This window comes from Typopeltis vanoorti, chromosome 10, assembly GCF_054136105.1.
Source record: "Typopeltis vanoorti isolate ZY-2024b chromosome 10, IOZ_Tvanoo_1.0, whole genome shotgun sequence".
In the NCBI taxonomy this organism is placed as follows: Eukaryota; Metazoa; Arthropoda; class Arachnida; order Uropygi; family Thelyphonidae; genus Typopeltis; species Typopeltis vanoorti.
The window spans coordinates 71635394-71649127 of record NC_143558.1 but is presented as its reverse complement, the minus strand read 5'-3'; the positions used below and the strand labels follow the sequence as shown (position 1 = coordinate 71649127).

General features: G+C 33.7%; 1 protein-coding gene across 5 annotated transcripts in view; it reads left to right on the top strand.

Annotated features, from left to right (window-relative positions):
- The window catches only part of Cka (Connector of kinase to AP-1), a 570985-nt gene that overhangs the window by 287285 nt on the left and 269966 nt on the right, over positions 1–13734 (top strand). For all 5 annotated transcript variants that reach the window (XM_090399493.1, XM_090399496.1, XM_090399494.1 and 2 more), the window contains one exon: positions 7307–7461. In XM_090399493.1, the coding sequence (XP_090255619.1) occupies positions 7307–7461 (155 nt within the window). The remainder of the gene's footprint in view (positions 1–7306; positions 7462–13734) is intronic.

Here is a 13734-nt window from a genome sequence, read left to right as displayed (position 1 = left end):
ATTAGGGAATAGATTTATCAACTACTTAAAATAAAATAAAATAAAATAAAATTTTATTTTATTTTATAAATAAAATAAAATTTTCACTTTACAAGTAGTTGATAAATCATGGTATTATAACATGAATCTGTACTTATGTTTCATAGATCTCTAAAAGGCTTATGAGAAGATGTCCATAGAAAAGCTTTTCAAAACACTATAGTTACATGGGGTAAATGGAACATTATACAGAGCAATACATAGTCTATATTTAAGTTGTAGATCAGAAGTTAGAATTGAAGGAAATACAGGAAGATGGTTTTGATGAGTCAGGGTTAAAACGAGGATGAACATTTTCTCCACTGTTATGCGTTATCTATATGGAGTGCATTATGAAAGAAAGTGGCATTAAACCTGATATTATTATTGGAGACATGAAACTTAGCTCTTTACTTTATGAACAAGTAAAATATTTCAGCTGTTTAGGCACAGTTTTTAGTGAAGATTTATGATATTTGGAACAAATTATATTTGGAAATAGACAACAGAATAAGGAAAGCTACTGTGGTGGGTTGAAAAAAAAAATATGTGGAAAAAGAGAGAAATTGGACAAAACACTAAACTAGTGGTATACAAGACCGTATTCAAACCAGTTTCAATTTATAAATCTAAGAGTTGGGTTAAAATAAAGTACTTGATCAAAGATTAGAGACCACAGATATGAGAAATTGAGTGAAATTAGGGGCCTTTACAGATTTGCATCACTGGCAGAATCATATTAAAAATGAAGACATTTGGAAGGAACTTGACATTGTTTGCATTCAAGAATTACTGCTTAAACAGAATGGATGAGGAAAGGTTAGTAAAGCAAGTGTTTGATGCCAAGATGGCTGGGAAAGAGTCCCAGAAGAAGACCAAGGGCTAGATGGATTGATTCAGTCAGAAGTACCTTAGAATAAAGAAATATTAGATATGACAATATTGAAGTAATAGACTAATTTGGAGGAATAGTGCTGATAGAAGATTTATATAAAGGTAAACTTAATCATGTAGTACTGTCATAGTAGCCTGAACACCTCTTGAGGATCCATATGAGGAAATTGCTGGGTGATGATATTTTGCTGCCTCCTTCCTGAATTATTTTCCATATTGTTAACAAAGTCTTTCCATGACTTTTGTTCAGCTAAACTAGTTTTACACAGTGCTTCACTTTCTTAGAAGAAACATCCATGTGTGCATATATATATATAGGATATACAGCTAGAGTTAGAACATAGTGTGGAAACTACAGTCCTATCTTCCAATAGTAAAGAGAATATATATATATATATATAACAGAAACACTTGCTATTTCCATGCAATCTTTATATCTTACTTTATATCATAATGGAGACATCTATAGTAAATTAGTTTCTTCTAATCACTAAAAATCATGAATCAACATTTTTCATTGAAAATAAATCCTATAAGATGTACTTTAAAATGAGCAGCATATTAGTTTTGGTTCATAGATTGTATATTCATGCACTTCTAGCAGCTTCTGTTTTATTCCTTAATTAATTTTATCAAAAGTTTGATCCATAGAATTTAATGATATTTGAATTTTCCATCACTTCTCTCTCTGCTATATTTTCCCTTCTGTTATTTTCTAATGTTCTTCATTTGTCAGTCCGACAACGAATGCTGCATGATGTCATATGGATGGCATTGGTCACTCACAGGTTCTTAACTCATGTTTTCCAGTATCAGTCAACATTTATCTTTGTTTAGAAGTAAACAATTTCTTATAATTTTAGTGAAATAGTATTATTAACACTTTTCTGCAGTATATTGTGCTATGCTTATAAAAATCCTTTATGCACTAAAGAAATTAATTTTTTTCAGAAATTAATTTCACATTACAATTTCAACAATAATAAGCACTAACATTAATCACGTGTGAGGTGTGACAATTTAATGTCTGGAATGCACCTGTAAAAAACTTGCGCTCGGAATTATACATTAGTGGCTACTGTCGCCTTCGAAGTAGTCCCCCTTGTGCATTTATACACTGGTTTAGACGGTGTTCCCATTTTTGTAAACAGGCCTGGAACTCTTTTTCCATAATACTCTTGGGTTCCTTTATCACATTATGCTGGATATCAGCGATCTCAGAAAATCTTCATCCTTTTAGGCAGTCTTTATGGATGATCCACTTGTCCAGCCACAATTCAGGTCTTTTTCTCCGAACAGAATCTCGTAATCTTTTCAGCACCTCTACATAGCATTGTTGGTTGACTGTTTGTCCTTGTTCAATGAATTCATAGTGGATTATCCCCTTGTGATCAAAGAAACAAACCGGTATGGTCTTCAACTGCGAACATGACTTTCATGTTTTATTTCAAATGTGGCAAACTCAGGGTTTACCACTGCATACTCTGGCATTTTGTTTCGGGATCATACTGGAAACACCAGGTTTCATCACCCATAATTACTCTCAGAAACATGTGCTTATTTGCAGAAAGATCAGTCTCAACTTGAACCCACTGCTGATTCTATTCATCCGTCAAGATCCGAGGCACAGACTTCACAGAAATATTTCACATACCCAATTCTTCAGTTAAAATTTCCCTGGCTGTTTCTCGATTCATTTGCAAGTAATCAGCTATTGCACACTTAATCGTCCCAATTCTTGCACTTTCTTCACGTTTACATCCGTCATTTTTGTTTTTAGCTTCTGGGGTCATCATTCACATCTTCTTGCCCACCTTTGAATCTCTCATGCCACTCAAAACACTTCACTTTTTCAGAGCATCCACACCATATGCTACTTTCAACAGCTCCAACGTTTCAGTGGCAGTTTTGCTTCTTTTCTTTTTTTTTGCACAAAATTTGATGTTAACATGCTGCTCCAAATTTCGATCACACATTTTTACCCCAAAGTTTACATGCAGATCTCTATTGTTTTTGCAATAGCCAACTAGCAACTAACTATCGGCTTGAGGTTATGCACACATTTGTAAAAAGATGTACAAACACGATTCCTCATGTGACTCCAACCAAATCACCACACAAGCAACACTATGCGGCCATTCTGGGAATTAAATTGTCGCGCCTTGTACACTGCATCACTCGAAATAATTTTCATTTACATTAATTGTTGGCCTTGACCATATTATATTTTGCAATACAAATATACATTCCGAAAATGTAATTTATCAGTAATTACATTTAATTAAATTTTTAATTTAATCAAATTAAAATTTTAATTAAAGCAATGTGTATTTTACTGGAATATATGTTCAAGAAATATGTAATCCAGTGTTGTCTTATTTCTTACTCTTAAGTTTCGTAACACCCAGATCTTTAAACTAGAACACATTGGTCTTCCTGGGCTGATTTTACATCTTTATCTTTTTGTGGCACAATAAAATTTCAATTATTGCTTCTTAATCCTCCAAAAATCCAGATATCTTTTCAGCTCAAGACATTACATTCCACCTGTAATAAATTACTGACAATGCATAAATCACAAATTTGGTCTAAACTTGAATACTGTTCACATTCTGTGCCAGTGATGTACAAAATTCACTGAAAATACTTGAAGATATTCAATAAAATTCAAAGAAATTCAATAGAGGATAGTCCTTTTATTTATCACCATCACTGCCACATACATATTTAGTCCATTCATTCTCTCATCAGTTCTGACTTTTGTCTCTCCCATTGTATCTTCCATTCTTTGTTCTAATATTGTAAGAGCATGAGCAGTTTTGTACAACATCCATTTATTGTCTAGCTTCATATATACTAAAAGAACTTTTCTATCTCCTTTTTTGTTCCATTTATTTCTGTTCTTTGGATCAACCTCCCTCTTGCTGTCTTTCTCAAACACTTACTACATTCATCTGTTTGTAAAACATTAGCAGATTCCTTCTTTCTCCTGAATCACTTTTTCCATGCACAGCACTGATGTGTTGTAGATTTTGTACTTTTCTTTTGTGAAGTTGATATTAAGAATCAAAAAAGGAGAAAATCTTAAGTCCCAGTTTATGTGTAGACATACATCAGTAATTTCCTTGAAATATTTATTTGAATTGGGGTGGAGGGGAGTGTGCTATCTTCCACTTTAAATGGTTTTTTTTTTTGTTTTTTTTTCATTGAAAGTGTTTGTGAAGACGCCGAATTCTAAGACTATGATAATGTCTTGGGGTGTGGGAATTATGTTTAAATGAGATCCAAAATATCAGTATGGGGTACATGCATAATGAGTGAAATGATATTTAAATTGATTAAACTGAATCACTTTTAATGAATTTGTCTTAATTTTTTGCACACCTGTAGATATTTGAATAAGATTATATCTGAATTTTTCAATTGCAGAGATGTTAACTGTGTGCTCTTTACTAATACCTTTCATTTCAAAGCCAAAATACCAAAAGATGAATCATTTGAATAAATCATTTTCTTTCCATTAAGCTACAACATTTTTGCATGTCAGTACATGCTGCATGAATATCACTTGCAGTAATTTTATGAAAAGATTATGATATTAAAATCTGCATACTTGAATAAATAGTCGTTTCCAGGTTTTTATGGCCATTTTCTCAAATTTATTGCATAACACTGGAGATGACATATTTTCATGACTTTAAATCATTTAACTGTTCTATTTGAAAATGTTAGACATTTCTGAGTATTTTCCCTCATTGATCTTGTAGCTAATGATCAGATATGCACATCCTTAACTTTTAAAAAAAATTTAAGCTCCACAACAGAGGTTCAGCTTAGTAAACATAAATCTCATGGAACTTTTATTGCTTGGAGTCAGGCAATAAAGAACCTGTAATACATTATGTGGCAGTAAATGCATCCATGATTTTGTTAGTGTTAATAATAAATTGAGTAGTTAAGCGTTTTTTGTTTATCAAATATGCTGTTGAATGTATGAAAAAAGATTACTCTGTTTCATTTCTAATAAATTCACTCCAAGCGTTAGAAGAACATTTTATAATACTTATTTGTGTGTGATTGAGAAGCTATAACTGCAAAATGTGTTTTTTTTTTCTGGAAGTCTGTTAACCTTAAACTTTCATTCACATTGTTCCATTACCAACACTACAGTGGCAAAAAAATAACTACCAAGTTTGAGGACTTCATTTATGACATTATCTTGAAAATCAAAACAAAAGTAGAAATAATTTTTTTAAAAAAAAATCATATTCATATGTCAGCGGCCTTGTTTTTATTATATTGGTAACAGTTCATACCTTCAAAATAGATAAACAATCTTTTTGCTTCTGAACATAGTGATCATAACACAATCCTCTTGACATTTTCTCATTGAAGTTCTTTATATTTATTTGACACTAATTCAGATTTTTTTGTAATGCAGGGATGTGAGGTTATTTTTTGTAGGCTTTCTTGAACATCCAGACAGCATTATCAATTTTTCACCACTCTGCTTGTAATCCTAGTGTTTATATTGATTGGCAGTAATATTGCTACTCCTTGCTTTTCCTGATCACTGTTGCCTGAATATAACAACATCTATTTTTTATTTCGAAGAACCTCGCCTATTTTGGTTTTCACTTCAGTGGTGCCAATTATATTGACTTCTCTAATTCTTCTGCAATTGCCACTTAATGTTCTGTGGATATGGATACTTCATTCTTTCTTGCTCTCTATCCTCCTGATGATTTTGAATTGGAGTTGTTAACATAGCTGACTTTTTCAATTTTCGTCCTAGTTGCCTGGAAAAACGAGTGAGTGCTTTGATTTACTGTGTAATGTCCTACCTAGCATAAAATTCCATCATGTTGTACAGTTCAGTTAGCTAAGTCCCACTTTTCAAGCCCATCCACATTTCCTCAGTATCCAGGCAGATGTTAATTAACAGGCAGCATCAGAATGCAAAGATTGGACATTGTCATACGTTCCAGCGAGTTCGTGTTCCTTAAAAAAACTTCTTTGTAGGGCTTCCCTCCCAGTTATCTAGCTTTCATCCTTAAGTGACCTCAATCCTGTTTGGAAATTTACCCACATAATTCCACTTGAAATTGTCTAATAATCAAGAATTTTCATGTTCATCTCTCCTTTCCCTGCTGACTATTGTAAATATAACATCCAACATTATTTAGCAGGATCTTAGGTGTTTTAGTGTTTTTTTTTTTTGTCTCGGCAACACATTTTATCCTAGTGATACTTCTTTGGTTCTTCTGCAATTGCATCTTCTTTTCCATTGGTATTTTTTATATTGCTGGTGCCTGTCTTCAATTTCTCTGATATTCAAATTGTTTCATTAGTTGATTTTTCATTATATATATCTTTTTTCCCTAATGAGAACTTGGGGGGGGGGGGGTCTTGTTTAACTAGGCAATGCCCAGGTGCATGATACTATTGCATTGTATCATGTTTGTTTCTAGTGCGTGCCAATGCAGAATACAATTTATTTGTTTTTTTATGCAATTATATTGTGATTAAGCAAGTGTAAGGAACAACTTCCACTTGAATAATAGAGTAGATTTTATTGTATTGTATTGTTCTTGATTATGCAGCTATCTTGGCTTTAAATCTATGTTTTATATATGATCGTGTTTGAAATAATGACTTAAAGACAAACAAATGAAGACAAATATCCAGATGGATTGGTGTTATTGAGAAGAGCTTGACTAGTTGAAAAAAAATTTGAAGTGAATAGGATAATTTGCTGGACTTATGTTTTTCTGTATGGTGCTTAAGGATATATAAATGTACTTTTTTTTCATTTTAAAGTCAAGATGCAAAATGTGTTTTTGATTTTAAAAAAAATTCATAATGTTTACACCCTGGTTTTTATCTTTGATGTTTATAGACTTCAATATGAATATTGTTGGAAAACTTTCAGGTGGGATCAAGGCAACTAACACAAATTCTTCCAAGTTCTTCCCCAAAAAAATACATTAAAATCACATAAAACAGAATGCTTAATCTCTTCTTTAGACTTAATTTTCTAAAGATATAGAAGAACACATTATATTTTGGTGATTTGCATAAATTATGAAAGGTAGAAATTTACTGAATATTGTTAATGCTAGGTTTGTCCTTTTAGCAGTAATTGTACTACAGCTCTTTATTCAGATAACTGTAGTGAAAAATTAAATTGAAGTGCACTGTATATTTTAATGCAAATAATGCAACATTTTTTTCATGATTTATCTTTGATACGTGTAGATAATGATTTGTAACAGATTAAACAAGAATTACAAGTGATTCAGAGAAATGCAATGTTATTTTTATTACTCACTTCTTATTGCAAAACAATATTAAAAAAAGTTACACATATCAATGACTATATTCACATTAATAGGTGTACAAGGTGGTCCCTCTCTATCATTTCCTCCTGGATCACGTCGTCCTCTGTTAGGTGGCCCAGGGAATGATGATGATAGTTTGGAAGCAGCTCTAGGTTTGGGAGAATTAGCAGGTCTTACAGTCAATAATGAAGCAGATTCTAGTTATGATGTAAGATTCTTTTAATGCACTTCTGAAAGTGTTCTGTATATTTAAAAAAATGTTAAAGTTGATAGGAATTATTTAAAATATATATCATTATTAGAAATATAATGTATTAAATCTGTAATAATTGCCAGCCTGGTTGACTGAGTGGTTAGCGCATTCACTCTCCAACAAATCTGAATGCCATATGGTGAAGGGTGTGCTGCAAACATCTTTAGGAGGTACACAAGTTTCAACATATGGTGTTAAGACCACAACATTGTTATTGGGAAGAATTATTTATAAGTGGCTTGAATGTTTCCAGATATTATAATTCTTAGTCCATCCACAGTACTAATACACTAATGGTCTATGATTGGTGGAATTCACATAATTTTTTGTTTTTTCATGATAAATGTGTGTGCATACATGCTGTTAATACCCTGCTAGGCTGAGGACATCATGATCATATGATGAAGAGAACTGTTAAAGCCAACTTATAATTTCAAATACCATAACATAAAATTTCATAAATGAATGAAAATTTACAGATGTAAATATGTGTATCAGAATGCATAACATTACAATATTGTATATGATTCTCTGAATAGAAATGGAATGTGTGCATGTTTGTTTTATAGTATTTTTATTAATTTGTTGATAATGGTACTGTATTGTTTCATAACCAGTTCTTGTATGTTAAACTATTTAAGGAGAACAGACAGTGTATAATTAGTTTCATACTGAAAGTAAACATAACACAAGAGAACTAAAAATAATAAATAAAAGGTTATTGATCATCAAAATAAAGTATTTCAAATAGAAAATAACCACTATCATCATCATCCATTTTTTCATCTTCCGAGATGGTTTGTGTCCCTTAATTAGGGGCGTTAGGGAATCTAATGCACCCTGCCATTCCTCTGCTGCATCCCTCTAGTGGTGAGTATTTCATGTCTGTAGAACTGTTAATGGGGTCAATTTTCCTATTCTGAGGGACAAAAAAAAACCCTTTACTTTCATATGAGACCAGCTGAATTTGCAACATTAGACTTTTTAGAAATCTGATATCTGACTAATTATACATAAATGATTGTAACTTTAAAAATTATGCATTCTTGGTCTCTCTCTTTTAGGATTAGGTCCCTGAATTTTTAGGTAAGGGTTCTCAACAAGCTTCCATTGTATGGTCTGCAGAAAGTTCTTAAGCCTATCGCATCTTCATCACTAGTTTTCTTTTTGATGTCATTCACTATGTCGTGGGAGATAGTTTTCTTTTCCAAGAGTAACCCATGACTATGTATTCTCAAACACTGTTCCTCTTGTAACAGAGTGTTCCTATGTGCCCAGTCATTGGAAGCATCAGGATCCTCCATAACAAAAGCTCTGTTCTCCTCACTATTTTTCAAGGAAGTTAGGATAACCTTGTGAACTTCAAAGTTACTAAAACATAATCCTGTATCATTTCCAAAAAGAAAGATCTCACATCACTTCTCCTTATTATCAATAACATTCAGATATCAAAACTGAGATTTATCTTCTTGGAATGACCTGCACCTTCAGCCTTTGATGGCACAAACGAATCTCAGCCATAACTTCTGTAACTGGCTAAAAACTCAGTACACTTTCATATAACACTACTAACACTGTAGGAATCTCAAAACCACCCAAACGTGGGGTGGTCCATTCAAGCCTTACTAGCACTGCTTCATACTATTCAGAAGACAGCATTCAGATTAATTGATACCTTCTCCTCCAGACCACTGCTCAAAGAATCACTGAAATCTTCCTTTCACAGAGATTTCTGCATTATGCCACTTCTGTAGGTATTTTCATTATCATTGCTCTGCTGAACTAGCCATTATGATAAATCCAAAAACTGTAAAAACAAAAGTAGCTGCAGCTCAACAACCATATACTATTCCACTTTGAACTTATTGACCCACTCTCTCCTCTTTCTCTTTTCATTCTATATACCTCTGGAACAGCCTCCTTTCCCAAAGGCTACAACCCTTGACCACTTAACAAAAAAAAAAAAAAAAAAAAAAAAAAAAAAAAAAAAAAAAAAAAAAAAACCTCATCATCATCAAATTCCTGACATGTACCCTCAAAGGGGGGGGGGGGTGTATAGGATATGATAGTACTACATGAAAAATTTACATCATTATTAACTTCCTATCTACAATTTTCCTCCAAATCAGTCTGTTACTTGTCAAGATTCCAACATTATCAGATCTTATATTTCTATTGTCTTAAGGCACTTTGTACCATATCAATCCACCTATAACTTGGTCTTCCTCTGGGTCGTTTTCCTGCAAACCTGGCAGAGAACACTTGTTTTGCTAATCTTTCCTCGCCCATTCTGTTTAAGTGACAATACTACTTCAGATTATCTCTGCTAATGCATTCCTGGATGCTGACAATGTCAAGTTCTTTCCTAATATCCTTGTTTTTAATATGATATTGCCATTGATGCCATCTGTTCATGCCTCTAATCTTTCTAAGGACTCTCATATCTACGGTCTCTAGTCATTGATCAAGTGTTTTACTTTCTGACCCAGCTCAATAAGTTAAAATTGGTTTGAACGCTGTCTTGTATACAGCAAACTTAGTTTTCCAACTAATTTATCTCTTATTCCATATGAATTTATTCAATTGACTTCATACCATACCAGCTTTATTAATTCTGTTGTCTATTTCCATATTTAATTTACCATCTTCACTAAAAATCGTGCCTAAGTAGCTGAAAAGTTTTACTAGTTCCACAGGTTCTCCGTTCAAAGCACAGTTGACATTTTCAACGATTCTACCTGTTTTCATTGTCTTTGTCTTTTTATTGCTGACCTTCATACCATATCTATTACAACAGCTATTCAGTTTAGTCAGAGAATCTTGCAGACTTGTAGCAGATTTATTTAGAAGTATAACATCATCCGCATAAAGCAAAGAGCTGACATTAACATCTCCAATTTTGATATCATGTTTAATACCACTTTCCTTCATAATGTGATCCATATAGATAATGAATAACAGAGGAGACAATGTACATCCTTGTCTCACCAGATTTAACATTAAACCATCTTCCTGTACTTCCTCCAATTCTAACTGCTGACTTGCAACTCAAATAAAGACTAAGTATTGCTTGATATAATGCCCCATTGACACCATATAACTGTAGCTTATTGAATAGCTTCTCTATTGACACCTTGTCATATGCCTTTTCCAGATCTACAAAATTTGAATACAGATCTTTGTCATATTCCCATGCTTTCTCAACTATTTGTCGTAAAGTGAAGATCTGATCTTGACAGCCTCTATTTGGGCTGAATCCAGCTTGTTCTTCACCAAGCTTTTGTTCCACAATTCTTCTCAACCGTTTCTCAAGTATACTTGCATAGATCTTGCCAGGAACACTCAGTAGGGAAATACCTCTGTAATTCTCACATTCAGTTTTATTTCCCTTTTTATATATATAGGTACTATTAGAGCTCTACTCTAATCATCAGGAATTCGTCCCTCTGTCCAGAGCTCTCTGAACTATGTAGTGCAGCCACTGTAAGACTTTTATACCACCATACTTCAGTATTTCTCGTCGAATATCATCTACTCCTGCTGCCTTTCCACATTTCAAGCCTTTGATGATTTCAAGCCTCTACTTCAAGTATGGATATGTATTCCTGACTGTATGCCTGTTGAGTGTTTTTTATCACTGCTTGTTTCATTTAGCAATTTTTTGAAGTAATTACTCCATACTTCAAGGATATATTTTTCTCCCATTTTCATGTCACCTTCATCATCTCTAACTCCTTTTACAGCACTCTTTCCTCCATTTCTAAGCTTCTTCAACAACCTCCAGAATATCTTACCACCTTATTGATATTTATTTTCTATGTTCTTGCCAAAGTCCTCCCATGACTTTTGTTTAGCTATTTTTACACAGTGTTTAGCTTTCTTACATTTGTCTCTGTATTCTCTAAGAACACAAGCTGACTTATTTGCCAGGAACTTTTGATATACTTTTTTCTTTTCCTTCACTGCCTCTCTAACTTCCTGTGTCCACCATGGAGTTCGGAATTTTCTATAACACACAAGTTTGTTATTATAATTGCACAGTGTTTTTATGGGTTTTTTTTTAAGTGTTACCACACCTGAAGAAGTTTTGACAAAATATGTTGCATGCTCCATTTTAAATTAACTTATCTATTTTTTCGGTTTCAGTCGGTCAATAAAAGATGAACATATTCTAATCACCGAGTCAATGTACCTAATGATCATATATTTATTTATTTATTGATGATTTTTGCAAGCTGTGAAGTGCATGCTGGAATTTTGGTCTTAAGCCACTTGTGATATTCTTTCCCCCTCCCATTTGTTGTAGAACTATTAAGGCTTGGATAACAATTGAGAATTTGGGATGAAGTGGAAGATGGTCTTCAATAACAGTATTATTTCTGTTATTTGGTCTGTGCATGTGTTTGGACTAGGTAAGGAGCAGTTGAAGTTACAGAGCTGATATCACTCGGTACCTGTGGTGATGCCAAAGGAGACAGGGCTGTGAATAGCTGAGTTAATGGTATTTTGCAGTGAAGGAAACTTGGATGACTAGTTGTCAAGTAGAGAACTTATATCTGCAGTGAATTTTGAACTGGAGCTTGTTAAGAAAATATCTAGGATGTTGTGCTGGTTGGTGTAGTCCGTTGGCTAGATTATCTAATATAGATACAAACTATAATAAAATTAGTTTAATCCTTTATCCAAGTGTGAGCAAACAAAGTTTGCACCTGAAAGTATCTTCAGGACTGGGGTAAGGTGGTACAACACCAGGGCAACTCGTTGCAAAGGTGGAGCAAGATACCAACACTCCTATCTCAGTATCTCCTATAATGCAAAACACATCTCCTTGCGGATATGTCTAATGTTATGCATTAAGTTGGCCTGGTGTTGTACCACCTTACCCCAGTCCTGAAGACACTTTCAGGCGCAAACTTTGTTTGCTCACACTTGGATAAAGGATTAAACTAATTTTATTATACTCTAACCAAGTGAAAAATAAACTTTCAACATCTTTCTCTAAATCCAGAGTAATTTATTAAAAACGGGTGGCACACCATTTGGTAACTCCTATAGGTGGAGATGACCTGCTAATGCTTCTGCCTGGTATCTCCACTTGGGCCTGGCTCCCACTGAAGAGACCTCAATAAAGGTCGAAACTAGTCTGGGTAGTGGCCCTTCCCTTAATGCATAACATTAGACATATCCGCAAGGAGATGTGTTTTCCATTATAGGAGATACTGAGATAGGAGTGTTGGTAGCTTGCTCCACCTTTGCAACGAGTTGCACTGGTGTTGTACCACCTTACCCCAGTCCTGGAAGATACTTTCAGGTGCAAACTTTGTTTGCTCACACTTGGATAAAGGATTAAACTAATTTTATTATACTCTAACCAAGTGAAAAATAAACTTTCAACATAGATACAAGCTAATAGCAGATTTATTGGCATCTCTGCCTGCTGGATCACTGAAATTAAAAAAAGGGAAGTGAGTTGTGAAAATTTTAAGCTTAGTGTAGATGATCCACCATTTAGGTATATTGATGCCAGAAAATCCTTGGGAGAGTGAAATATCTGATTGATTATCTGTTTGGTGAGCAGTAAAAAAGACAGCAAATAAATAGAGCTTAGAGATCCTAAAAGACTTCATTTTGGCAAAGTAAATTAATGGAAATAGGGAGTATTATAAATACATCCTTATTTCACAGCCAAATCTCTAGAAACTTGGAAAGTTTAAAAAGATAGACCAGAGAGCTTATGAGAATACAACACTTGCAACAGCATTGCCTTGGACCTACATACTTAAGACATGAATGCTGCCTAGGAGGTATATTGCCTTTTATGAATGGCTTTGGGTTGATTAGATTTCACTAGCCTGACAGCTGTTTCAGACTGTTTGTTCTCAACAGAGACTACATAGGAACTTAAGAGGGCAAAATCCCCTCTGTTTAATACCATAGCAATCCTATGTCTGAGGTATTTTTCATAAGTGAACTGTCAATTGGCACCTAACTGTACTGATCTGTGATGAGAACAAACAGTTTAAAGCAGCTGTCACACCAACAAAACTTAATCAGTGCACTTATGACAGAGCTCATGTTTTTTAGGTAGTGGAAATCCAAGTTAACTCTGATGCTGAGGGTTGGATTCTCATAATCTAAGTTTTGACATTTTCTAAGTGTCTCTACGTCTGGCTATTGAATAAGGATAGATTTATAGTATCCCATATTTCCATAAAATACAACAAAACT